This window comes from Clytia hemisphaerica, unplaced genomic scaffold (assembly GCF_902728285.1).
Source record: "Clytia hemisphaerica strain Z4C2 unplaced genomic scaffold, Clytia hemisphaerica genome assembly, whole genome shotgun sequence".
NCBI lineage: Eukaryota > Metazoa > Cnidaria > Hydrozoa > Leptothecata > Clytiidae > Clytia > Clytia hemisphaerica.
This window is the reverse complement of record NW_027104247.1, coordinates 1,276,583-1,288,758: the sequence shown is the minus strand read 5'-3', so window position 1 is coordinate 1,288,758 and position 12,176 is coordinate 1,276,583. Positions and strand designations below refer to the sequence as shown.

The 12,176-nt window shown below is 34.2% G+C and overlaps 1 protein-coding gene across 1 annotated transcript; it reads left to right on the top strand.

Moving 5' to 3' along the window:
- The first annotated feature begins 2,995 nt into the window (after positions 1 to 2,995).
- Positions 2,996 to 6,271, top strand: LOC136816376 (heme-binding protein 2-like). The gene is made up of 3 exons (XM_067072706.1): positions 2,996 to 3,212; positions 5,042 to 5,262; positions 5,988 to 6,271. Exons 1-3 carry the CDS (start codon positions 3,020 to 3,022, stop codon positions 6,219 to 6,221), a joined length of 648 nt encoding a protein of 215 aa, XP_066928807.1. The 5' UTR covers positions 2,996 to 3,019; the 3' UTR covers positions 6,222 to 6,271.
- The last annotated feature ends 5,905 nt before the right edge of the window (positions 6,272 to 12,176 follow it).

The following is a 12,176-nucleotide window of genomic DNA, read 5'->3' as shown; positions in this document are numbered from 1 at the left end:
TAAGCTTAAAAATGTTCTACAGTATATGGCCCAAAAACGTCGATCAAATTTAAAACTTCTCTCAAATCTAGAGGAAAAAAGGTTTTACAAAACTTTTGCTGCATGAAAAACTTTAACATCTCTACTTTATTTCCCGGAAGTTCTTTTTCAAAATGTTCAATTTCAACAGTATTTTTCAATCGCTTAAAGATAGGTAGCTTTTTTCTAAGGGCCCCAAAACGGAGGTTTGCAATTTTAGCGATTTCTCGAGATATCTTTAAGATATGAATACAAAATTTTGACCATAGTTTGGAAATGTGATTTAGAGGGTTTTGGGCATAAATTTGTTTGATAAATTTTTTACAGTATACCCCTGGTTGTCAAAACGCAGGCTTGGGGCCCCCAAAAAGCAGGTGTAGTTAAAATCAAATTATTAAGCCCAGTGGTAAAAGGGGGAGAAACTATGAACATATTTGTGTTTTCCATTAAATTCACGACCCGATGCATGTAAAATTCATGATTTTTTTAAAATATATCAAGATTTTCGATGATGCAAAGTCCAAACTGAAAATTTAGTAATTTTCAAAATGACAATTTTGATTTAACAACGTCTTAATCTAGTTTCTGAAAACCAATTTCTTTTGAATATAACTCCATTTATGTATGGAATATGCTGTGAAAATTTTAGAAAAACAGCTTAACTGAAACTGAACATTAAGCTTTAAGGTATTTTTCTCTTACATTTTGCAAAAAAATGAAAGAATTTGCTGTTTTTGCTGATTCAGCAAAAATTTTTATATTTAATATTAATTTTTTGTTATAAACTATTATTTCAAGCTGATAGGAATGGAATTCCAAGATTTTTTGCTGTTTCTCATATTTAGAATGTTAGGTTTTATCAATCAAAGCTGATTCTAGGGCACCAAAATACTGGTTGACCTTTAAGATGCTATATCTTTTACCCATCGTCTAAAGTCACAGATATATCTACATTTTCTGAACGGCATTAGGTGTAGAAAGTTTCCTATACCCCATTTTCATAACTTATTTTCAATATCCAAGTAGCTAGAGTGAGTTATATGCAATTTTTATCTAATTTTGGTGTTAAAATATTTCCTTCAGACGCAAATATGTTATTTTGAATCTGTCTCAAACCATCAAAAAAATGTTCATTTTTAACCATCATTCTTTCAAAATAAACAAAAATCGTTTAATTCTGATTAATCTACAAGTGAGAATCCTCATTTTAATGATGACCTCCGTTTTGGGGGCCGTTTCGGTTTTGGGGGCCATATACTGTAGCATGTCCTTATTTTCACCATTTTGTGAGTTTTTTTGTCCACTTCCTAAGAAAACGACTGTTTTCGAGTCCACGAGGAATCCTTAAAATATTATTTTAACATGTTAAGAACATTTTTAGGCTTAAAACTCAAAAAAGTCAAGAACATCCGAAGGCTTCGCAAATTTCAGATGTTCTTATAAAAAAACCTGTAGGATATGATTCTAGAAAATTCCTTTGTCTCCATTCTTGCCAAAATGGCGCACATGGATATCAATATATCAATGGAGTACTTTTTAAAAAGTTGCATACTGTCTATATTTTAAACACGTGAGTCAGTTGTTTATTGTTACGTAAGAATAACACATAGACCTCTAAGGAGGAGATTTTGATTGTGTTTATTTTACCATTAAGGTCAGAAAAGGTTCTCCACCGTTTTGCAAAGACTTAAAATGTTTATCTTGTAAGATTTTATGCAATTTACTATGCTTGCATAACATAGAAGAATGTTGTTGTTTTTGCTATAAAAAGCTGTAAGATTTTATGCAATTTACTATGCTTACATAACATAGAAGAATGTTGTTTTTTTTTGCTATAAAAAGCTCCATATTTTGACTCTTTACAATTCAAAACTGAAATTTGAAAGCGTGAAGTCAACAAGGCAGGTATGAAACTTTTTTGAAATTTTACTTAACTTTAAAGTTTGAAAACAAATTTAGCAATAGTATCGTTTTAATCAGGGATATGTTATAGCGGAGCTGGATGAAGGACGAGAATTCCTTAGCGGATTGCTTCTTTGTCTTTTCTATTGTAAACTGCTCATAATAGAAATCCATCTCTGTCCCCTCGAGTGTTCTGTTTTTATAAGAAAAATGAAGCAGACAAAGTAATCATGCAGTACGTTTGCACATATTTTGCTATGATGTTCCCGCTTTTCATCAAAATAATATTTGTAGAAGATACCCCAAAAGCTTCCTTGTAAATGAAATCTATTTTTATCAGCGTGTGTTATGAATTTGAGAAGCTTTCATGATTTCTCTTTAAAAATTTCGGATGTAAATATTTTGACAAATATTGTTTCAATTGACTTGAAATTTTTTCCATAATCAGACATACCGACGTGCTATCTGAAAATATCAGTTAGAAAGTGAGGCACTCCGCGGTGTAGCGCGGTATTTCAAATGAAAAAGTACTATTTATAATCTTAGAGAAGAAACTTCTTATAACTTTACTAATGAAAACATGTTTTTCATTTTTTTAAATTGTCATTCACCAATGTTTTACAGACCCTCTTGATAATTAAAAGTTTTTAATCGTGAACGATAAATGCTGCAGCAGAATCATTGGCTAAGAGGAAATGCAAATTTCACGAGTTTGTAATTATAAAAGTTAAATTTCATATCAATTTAATGTCAGGGACAGAGATAGAACAAGGCTTTGAAGAAATGTGCGTTATCCAGCTCCGCTATAACATATCCCTGTTTTAATCAATCTAAATTTTTTTAAACATTTGTTTGAGACAAATTTACAAAGTTTGGATTTTCAATTTAATAGTACAGTACAGTAGAGCGCTTAACTCGAACAAGTTTTCTCGTCCCTTTTGTTAACCGTGCTTTATAAACCTTACTCCATAACTCGAAATTTCCTTAACTCGAACAAATTTGTGTTAGATGCATGTTCACGGAGACTCGATTGTATTTTCATCACCATTAACATTATCCAATCAAATGCTTCATTTTCAGATCTCAAATCACTTTCAATATGAAAACATTAGCCGCCATTTTAGCATTTGCTTCCATAGCAACAGGGTATACTTTACAGAACTACCAAAAATACAACGATCATTGTCACAGTCTAGAATGTCCACGTTACACGCTCCTTAATAAAACAGAAAACTATGAAGTCAGGAAATATGAGAGTTTTAAATGGGCCACCGCTTCAAGTCACTCACAAAGTAAGTAAACTTTTTTAAAGATTTTATTCTTGATATGCGTGAGTCATTTTTCTAGCGGAAATACCCTAAAAAAGCCGGGATTTTACCTCTCTCTGTTACTAAAAATAGAAATACAGAGGTCAAAAACCGGTGCTTCCGTTAAAAAATATGAGGTCATCTTGACTTACGCATATCAAGAATTAGCACAAATGCGTGTTAACACACCCCTGTCTTATAGCCCTAATGGATTTTTTTCCTTATTGGGGATAAAAATTCCTATTGAAATCCCAATGGGGATAGAAATGGAGTGCAATTTTTAAATATAAAATTTCGGATGGGGATGAAATCAAAGTCATTTCTCATTGGGGCTGAAATTCTGGGGACGGAATTTTTGCAAAATTTTCCAGTGGACACAGGGGTATGTGTACCTTATTAAAATCTACTTTTTCTGAAAATTTTCAGTAGAGTATTATGGAGTACCCAGAAATGTGTGCCAGGCTTTACTTACGGCTTCTTCCCTTCCTGGTGACTGCTGTTATATTTAATTTGGAAAAGAAAAAAATCAAAAGTCCTCTTGGTTTCTGGCAACCTCGTCCCCGTGAACATTATCAGTAAGCATCAAAAACGCTGATAATAAGCTGGGAAGGAGGTTGGGTTTCCGTACTTATCGGCGATCCAAAAAATATCTGTAATCTGCTTGGTTAAAAGAATACAATATATCTTGTATTTTACATGTACGAAAAGATGTTATTGCATTGTAGCGCTCTCAGGCAAATTAAGGCACATCCAAATTTACCATAATTTTTTATCACCGTTTCCACTTGTCATAGCATATCACTTCATACATTCGAAAGAAGCCTATTGGAGTGTAGAACACTGGAATAACTGTGCCATAATTAATCTTTTCGCCCAAAAAAAGATATTAGACAAAAACCAAAAAATGCTGACGTCAGCAAAACTTGTTTTTTGAATAACTCCAGTTTGGCTTATGGTATATTCATGAAATTTTAACAAAAGTTGTATATTAATAATAGGAACATTTTTGCATAATTTTTTCTTGCAAATTTTGCTGACGTCAGCAGAAATCAGCAAAATACGAAATTTTGCAATTAAGTGCTGACGTCAGCAAAATTTCAAAAATTTTCTTTTTCAAAATGATCCTTTTAATGGTGTGCAACTTTGGTCTAAATTTCATGTTTTTACCATAAGCCAAACTGGAGTTATTCAAAAAACAAGTTTTGCTGACGTCAGCATTTTTTGGTTTTTGCCTAATATCTTTTTTTGGGTGAAAAAATTAATTATGGCACAGCAATTCCAGTGATCTACACTCCAATACGCTTCTTTCGATATATGAAGTGATATGCTATGATAAGTGGAAACGGTGATAAAAAATTGAGGTAGGTTTGAAAAATCTGGACAGGCCTTAATTTGCCTGAGCTAGCAGCAATCTAACGTCACTTTGCTACAAAAGTGCCCAACAAAAAGTACATTTTTTCGATCACCGATGAACCAGTTAAGGCGGTCCGATAACTGTGGGGGGCGTACGGTTTTACGGAAATCAGGCAAAATTCTTACGGTATTTCGGAATTCTGAAATTGTTTCGGTATCGGAAACCCGTGAATTTTTGCTTCGAAATTTCGGTATTATAAAGTTTTTATCCCCTTTTTTCGGAATTCATACATGAAAAATCAAAAATTAGTCAAAACGGGGGAAAAAACCCCAAAAATCGGTATCGGAATTGCAAGTATTTTTTTACGGAATTTTGGAAAAATTCTCCGGTATTTCGGAAATCGCAAACCCCGTACGCCCCCCCCATAACTATAACATATTCTCCATTATTTCCCTTCTAGCATTGGACTACAAGCAGGCAAGCAAGGACAACTTCATGAAACTCTTCCGATATATTTCTGGAGCCAACGAACAGAAACAGAAAGTGGAGATGACAGCTCCAGTTCTCGTTCACATCCCAGTAACTCAAGGACCTTTCTGTGCTCCTGATTTCACCATGCACTTCTTCGTACCATACAAATTTCAATCTAATCCACCAAAACCATTAAATAACTCTGATAAGGTAACTTTAAGTGGGTAGTACACCTTTTTTTATAAGAACATTCAAATTTTCGAAGCCTTCGGGGTTTACAGCATTTCCAGGCACAGGGGAATGAGCCTCCTGAAAAGGGGGTATACGGCCTTTTTTCTGGAAAAGCCCAATGTTCTTAAAATGTTCTTATTTTTACCAATTTCTCTGAGTATTTGTGTCCATTTTCCAAAGAAATCATAGGTGTTTTAAAGTTTTCAAGCCTTAACTTGTTCTTAACTTGTTCTTAATATTTTAGCCTTCGAAGCCTCAATGTTACCCCTGAAAATAAGAATATGATGAGAACAACTCTTCCCTCAAAGTGCTAATAAAAAATAAGAACAAATATTTTCGACTATTTTAAAAAGAAGAGTTGTGGAGATAGCCCTGTCTCACAGCCCCGGTGTAACTTTTTTCGTCAGTGGGATAAAAACTCTTTCTGAAATCCCAATGGGAATAGAAATTCTATCGTTTAAATGTTTTAAAGGTTAAGAAATCCAGTGGTGATGGTTTTGGTATGTAGCTTTGAAACATTGAATTTCGATAGGGACCAGGGGATGAAATCAAAGTCATTTTCCCAGTAGGGCTGAAAATCCAGGGTATTTCTCCACCGGGGACGAAATTTTTGCCTAATTTTCCAGTGGGGCTGGGGCCCGAGTGGGTCCGTGACACAGGGATGTGTTTATCCTATTGAAATCTACTTTCTCTAAAATTTCCAGGTCAGTATTATGGAGCTTCCAGAAATGACTGTTTTCGTTGCCTCATTCGGAGGTTGGATGGATCAAGAAAAAATCCAACAAAATGGACTCTTACTTGGGAAAGCCCTTCAAGAAGATGGTATCGCGTTTGATGATTCCCAGATGTTCACAGCTGGTTATGATTCACCTTTTAGATTGATTGGTAGACATAATGAAATCATGTTTCTACCTAAAGAAAATCAATTCAGAGTTTAGAATTATTTATTTTTTGAGCAAATTTTTTATATTGTAGATCTAATTTTTAATATATACAGTGGCGGCCTGGCAGGGGGTGCAGGGTGTGCAGTGCACCACCCAGAAAGATCTGAGAGGGGCGCCAAAAGAGCTTTTCAAGGGGGCGCCAAAATTTTGTTGATGTTTAATTGGGCAATTTGGCACGTTATAGCGCCCCCAGTAAACAAAATAACGTTAATTTTACATTGAAATAATGTTATATCTTAACATCACATTCACATCTAGTTTGCAAATTTTTATTATGTCTGTTCTTGATGTCAATTTGATGTTATTCTGAAATATCATTTCAATGTTTCACCCAGAGATTTGTTAAATGTTACTTGCAAACATAATTTAAACATTTCGTTAGAATATAGTTTTAACATTTCATTCGAACATCATTTTAAAATATCCCTTGAACATCATTTTAACATTTCATTCGAACATCATTTTAACTTATTTTTTTGAACATCATTTTAACATATCCCTCGAGTATCATTTTAACATTTCTTTTAGACATCGATTTACGTTTCATTTTGACATCAATCCTATGATATGTTAACATAGATTTAACGTGTATGAGGGTATCTTGATTTGACGTGTTCATTTGTCCTTTTTCTAACATCACAGATATCTTATAGTTTTGGTTTGTTTCTTGAACGTTAAGTTTTGCCGAAATTTCGATTGCACATTTGGATGTTATTTTTGTTCTGGCTCAAGTTTTGATTCTATGTTTGATCTAGACTTGAGTTTTATTCCTTTTGGAATACACGGAAAGTTGAAGTCTGGGTGTAGAAGGTATTATTGCAAGCAAGAACGAAAAGATTTTATTTTCCAAGTTCATTCTTCTTTTTTAATAATCCTAGAGTTATGATAAAAATGTCGATGACAATTAAATATTTGATAAAAAACTAACTACAATATTAAGTCTCATAGTAATCACCACAATCACCCACATAATCACTTTCAACTCGTTCAAGCAAGTCTTGGTTGGCCACTTCGTTATCTAAAGTAGAAAAAAAAAAAAAAGAATCACAAAAATGTGAATTGACAAATAATTCCATAGGTAAATTTTACCAGGGAACATTTCACGGCCTTCAACTACACTGACCAAAATATTATTTTCGTAATTTAACTTTATTTTGCCAAATCTGAATATGAAATGATTTTTGTTTTAAAGGATTAAAACGTATATCCGTGCATCTACGGTATTCTAAAAGTTAGTTTTGCAGACTTTGGTAATTCAAAATATGATCGAGCAAATGCAAGTGAATATACCCGAAATTTCTTGATGTGAATGAATTTTTCAACAATAAACATTTTCCCCGGATAACATTATCCTCGTGTTTCTCCCCGTTGAGGGAATGCTGTCGGGTTTTTATCATAATATGACGATCTCTTTCATTTTCCCTCCTTTTTCTCGAATTAAAAATTAGGAGACTTTGCGGACCCGGTGACCTCCCTCCCCACTACAGAAACTTTTTAACAACTGTTGTCCCTGTGATAAAAATACCCTTAAATTTCTTCCCTAGTGGGAATTCTTCACCGAAATCCCATCTCTATCGGGAAAAACTTTGAAATTTTTGGACAGTGCACTGAATGTATGAGCTGTTAAGCTAAAACTTATATCCATAACAACAAAAGTTCTTCTACCCTTTTTGGAATTTTAGCACATTCCAGTTATCCACACTAGCTTAAAACTCTCACCGGGTCACTGAGAAAGGGGTGTTAGGGGTAGACTACTCAATTTAACGAACTTTACCTACCATAGCTATAGGGCTTCATTTATTTGTTTTTGCAGCCCTTTCTTTGCTCTTCCGCAAATCAGATCTGAGTTTTTGTAATTTTGTAATCAATCAAACGAGAAAAATGGTCAACTTACCAAAGAATATATTTATTTTCTCCGATGTTATTCATTATGTTGTTTCTGAGAGTACCATCATCCCTAAAATGGAAAAGTACATATCGATAGAGATCATTTCCATAATGATATATACGTGTCTTGGAATAGATGGGTAAGGCCTCCCGAATCGTCTCCGGTGTTAAAAACACCCTGTGACTTTATCCCTATTATTGGAAATATTTACAAACCCCTCATTCCGTTTGAAGACTTCTTAGTATCTTGAGTCATGATCTTCACTATACTTGGTAACCTGAAAGTTATGTAATATCAGTACCCATATTAAAAGAAATCCACTTTTTTTATGCCATTGGCCACTGACGATACTTGTGTTTACTAGGTAATAATAAAACCGTTATCTCATCCCTTCAGAAATATATTCATTGCTTTAGATTCAAAACTGTATCGAAAAGCCTTATTAAGGTTATTTTGGAGAAGGGAAGTAATGAGAGAATAATTATCAATGAGTTTACCTTTCTGAAAAGGAGTAATCAAAACTTCTCAGCACAGGCCGATATGTTTTAGAGAAAGAACGAGGGGGACTCAAGTGAGCTTTCTGTGTCGGTTTTGAACGATCCAATTAGCGTTTAAAAGATGGCAGATGGGCAGGCTGTGGATGAATCTAATTAAGGGCTCCGTAAAACACGAACAACATTTTCACAGTAGGAATTCTTTTTTCGAAGTCTCAGGTTTTATCACGACTGGCTTTTTTTATAAACAGGGAAAATTTGAAAAAAGGAAATAATTCTTTACCTGTATATTAGGAAGTGCTTGTCTCTAAATGATCGACTTTCCATGGAAATTCATGATGGAATTATTTTGAAATCTTTTTCATATGCAAAGTTCCAACCAAATTATTTAGAAAAAAATCTCCACCCCCTATGTGGCAAACATTGTTTCGAGCTATTGACCTAAATTTACAAGAAAATTATAGAGGGTCCGCCAAAAGCGGTTTTCTTTCTGCTTTCAAAGGTCTGTCTCGATGTACGGTTTTGTTTTTCAGATTTGAAGCAATTCCATTAGTTTAATCTGAAGTTATCATTACTGAAAAAGTAAAGATTTCTTATGACTTTATGAGAGCGCTGTTTTTAATATGCACGAATTTCAATTAGAGAACAATAATTTCCTATGAATACTCAACAACCGATTTTTTTCTCCTACATTAGGGGGGGTTAAAATACAAAAAAAAATTCAGAATAACAAAATGCTCTTGAGAATATTGTTTTGCCACAAAATATTTCTAAAATTTGCTGTTATAATTAATCCAATTGAAAAAATATCAACATTTTACTATTAGATTTAAAGCCATAGAACCAAACCTACATTCCGGGGGTCATAACGAAAATGGGAGTCAACTTCAGGGACAAAAAAAAATTAGCATATCGATCAAAATCTCGGGAAAGGATTTTGGAAATTCACAATTTCGTTCAAATCTACATCTTTCAAGTATGATTCAAAATTCACCTACATTCTCGGTCAGGTGTGAACGAAATCCTCTAACCAAAATTGTTGAAATGAAACAGAATAAAAAGAGGTGGTATAATACTAGCATGGAGTATAAAAGTTTCTCTCTAAGCTCTAACATGCAGGGTTTAATGATAAAAGATAAGAAAAAATCAAAAGAAACCGATAAACAACAAATGCAAAATTAACCCAGGTTTTGGTTTTATCCCAAAATCTTGTTATATCAGAAATTTCAAGTATCTTTACCGACGTGTTTCAAAGAATTTTCGTGGAGTTAAATTACGTCTAACCACGAAAAACCCAGTATGACTTTTTCCTTTTCTTCGTGCTTTAAACACCCTTGTGTCAGTGACCCGGTCAGATCCACCACGGTGGTTAACCCGATAGAACAAATTGCAAAAAATAGTCTAATTTCAAGCCCCGATGAAAAAATGAGTGACCCGGTCAAAATTAATTGAATATTTCAAACCCGGTCAAAGTTTGGAAAGTTAAAGTCCAACCCCATTCAAATCTTGCACTATTCAGATTACCTCGGTCAAAAAATCCATCGACAGTAAAAGCCCGGTAAACATCAAGAATTTCTTTATTGGTTGCTTTCCCTTCCACATAATCCATAAAGTTGTAAAACTTTTTGCTTGCGGTGCTTTCATTTAGTTTTTATCAACTTCATCATCTATTATCGTCTTTGTATCAGATTTAATCAAAAAGATTTAATGTCAGAGGAGTTAGCCCGTCACTTTGGGTAAACACTAATGTTCTAAAGTATTAAGCGAGCGCGCAAGATATAAAAAGGTCAGCAATTTAGTAAACAAGGGGTGAACTCCCTTTTAAAAAAGGTAAAAATCTTTCCCCTCTTGACCCTCCCCGGAAACGAAAGCTTGTGGCTATGCTTCTGTAGCTTTAAATATCATAACAACCCTAAAATTAATACAACGAGAGAGAAATCCAAAAACACCAAGATATACCAGAGGTGCCAGTTTCATAGTTAGAAAATCAAAGCACACATGCCAATACTTGATCCAAATTTTGTTCTTACCCCGTGAAAACTTTTCAACCCGGTGACTTTTTAGAATTTTACAATCGGGCCCGGGGAAATTTCATTTTGTTCAGAGACACCCCTGTGAATTTTTCACCCCCTTCCACTGTGTCATTGAGACAGGGGTGTCTTAAATTAGCAGTTATTAAGGATTTTCACTCTTAACTTCACGTCATTTAACGCCAGAAAAAATTGGCACTTTCAGCATCGATTTTCAAAATTTATCGCTGTTCTGAGATTGTAGTTTTAACTAAAGAAAAATGAAGAGGGCCAAGAACAAAAGGGCGTTTCTGAACAGGGAATAGGTCATAACAGGGGGTGTTCATAATTTTTTTAGCAATATTGATTGGTTTACATTAGAAATATCACAATTCATCCAGCAGCAACAATTCTACAAGAGATAACTTATTCAGTCCCAGAGTACCGCTGGGTGGACTATTTCGGGTCCTAATTTAGACAGGGACTAACAAAAAAAGTTAAAACCCGAAGGGCTAAAAGTGAATCTCCTACGTAAGACGCGAACTACTAAACTAAGGACTGGATTGAGATTCGAACTCACGACTTTCGCATTTCGCATTGCTAAGTGGTTTACGGGTTTTAAATTTTTGTCATTTTTCGTCAATTTTTCGGGGCTTAGAGGTCTGCCAGAGAAACGGGAAAAACGGTCCTGTGAGATCACAAGATTGTGATAAATATTTGGCTTCGAATTTACGAATTCAAATTTTGGTTGGGGAAAAGTGACGAAAATTAATGACTGACTAATTAATACCCAGACATTTTTTTCCCCGAAAAGGTAATCTTTTTCTCATGATATTGAGTTTGAGTCTGCTGGAGAATGAGTTTGAATTTTTCAAAACGTTTTGCTTAGGTAAAATGGAAATCACCCGAAAAAAAGATGTTTCACCAGAGGATTTTTTCCTGTAACATAAGTATCCTAAGTATCCTTAAAAGGAATTTACAAGATTAAATTTTGAAATTAAATATCATAAATTGTTTAATGAATCCCTGTATCAGTGGGCCAATCAAATTTCAAATTCATATGGGTGAGCCCAAAGTATCAATCTTTAGAGCTATGATGTTTTAAATTGTTTAGTCTTCTATGTGAAAGGAAAAGAAAAGGATATAAGCCTCATTTTACTGCAGGTAGATCGAGCAGACGACCTACACTTGTGAAAATCTCATGTTCAGAACAGTGAGACAGCCCTCTGATGGGACTCCCTCAGATGGATATGAAAAATAATTTTAACATTTTAATTAAAGCACCTGGAACCGTTGAAAAATTCTAGTTTCATTTTCCTGCAGCTAGAGACAAATCTATTTTCCCCGGCCGTTGCCTAGCCAGATCCTTATAAAAAAGGCGAACATACATCGGACTCACAGCAGGCAAGGATTTTAGTACGAAATGGCCAAAACCCTATATTTTCTTCTCTAATTAGCGGACGAGTGATAGTTTACAAGTGATTAATTTAAATTATTTTTAACAGATTTTAGTTTGATTGTACAAATTGATTCTACATATGTTTGAAAACGCTATCTC

Coding starts and splice junctions, on each gene's coding strand:
- LOC136816376 (XM_067072706.1), top strand. CDS start 3,020: ATGAAAACATTAGCCGCCATTTTAGCATTTGCTTCCATAGCAACAGGG. Junction 3,213..5,041: donor CGCTTCAAGTCACTCACAAA/GTAAGTAAACTT, acceptor TTTCCCTTCTAG/CATTGGACTACAAGCAGGCA. Junction 5,263..5,987: donor CATTAAATAACTCTGATAAG/GTAACTTTAAGT, acceptor TAAAATTTCCAG/GTCAGTATTATGGAGCTTCC.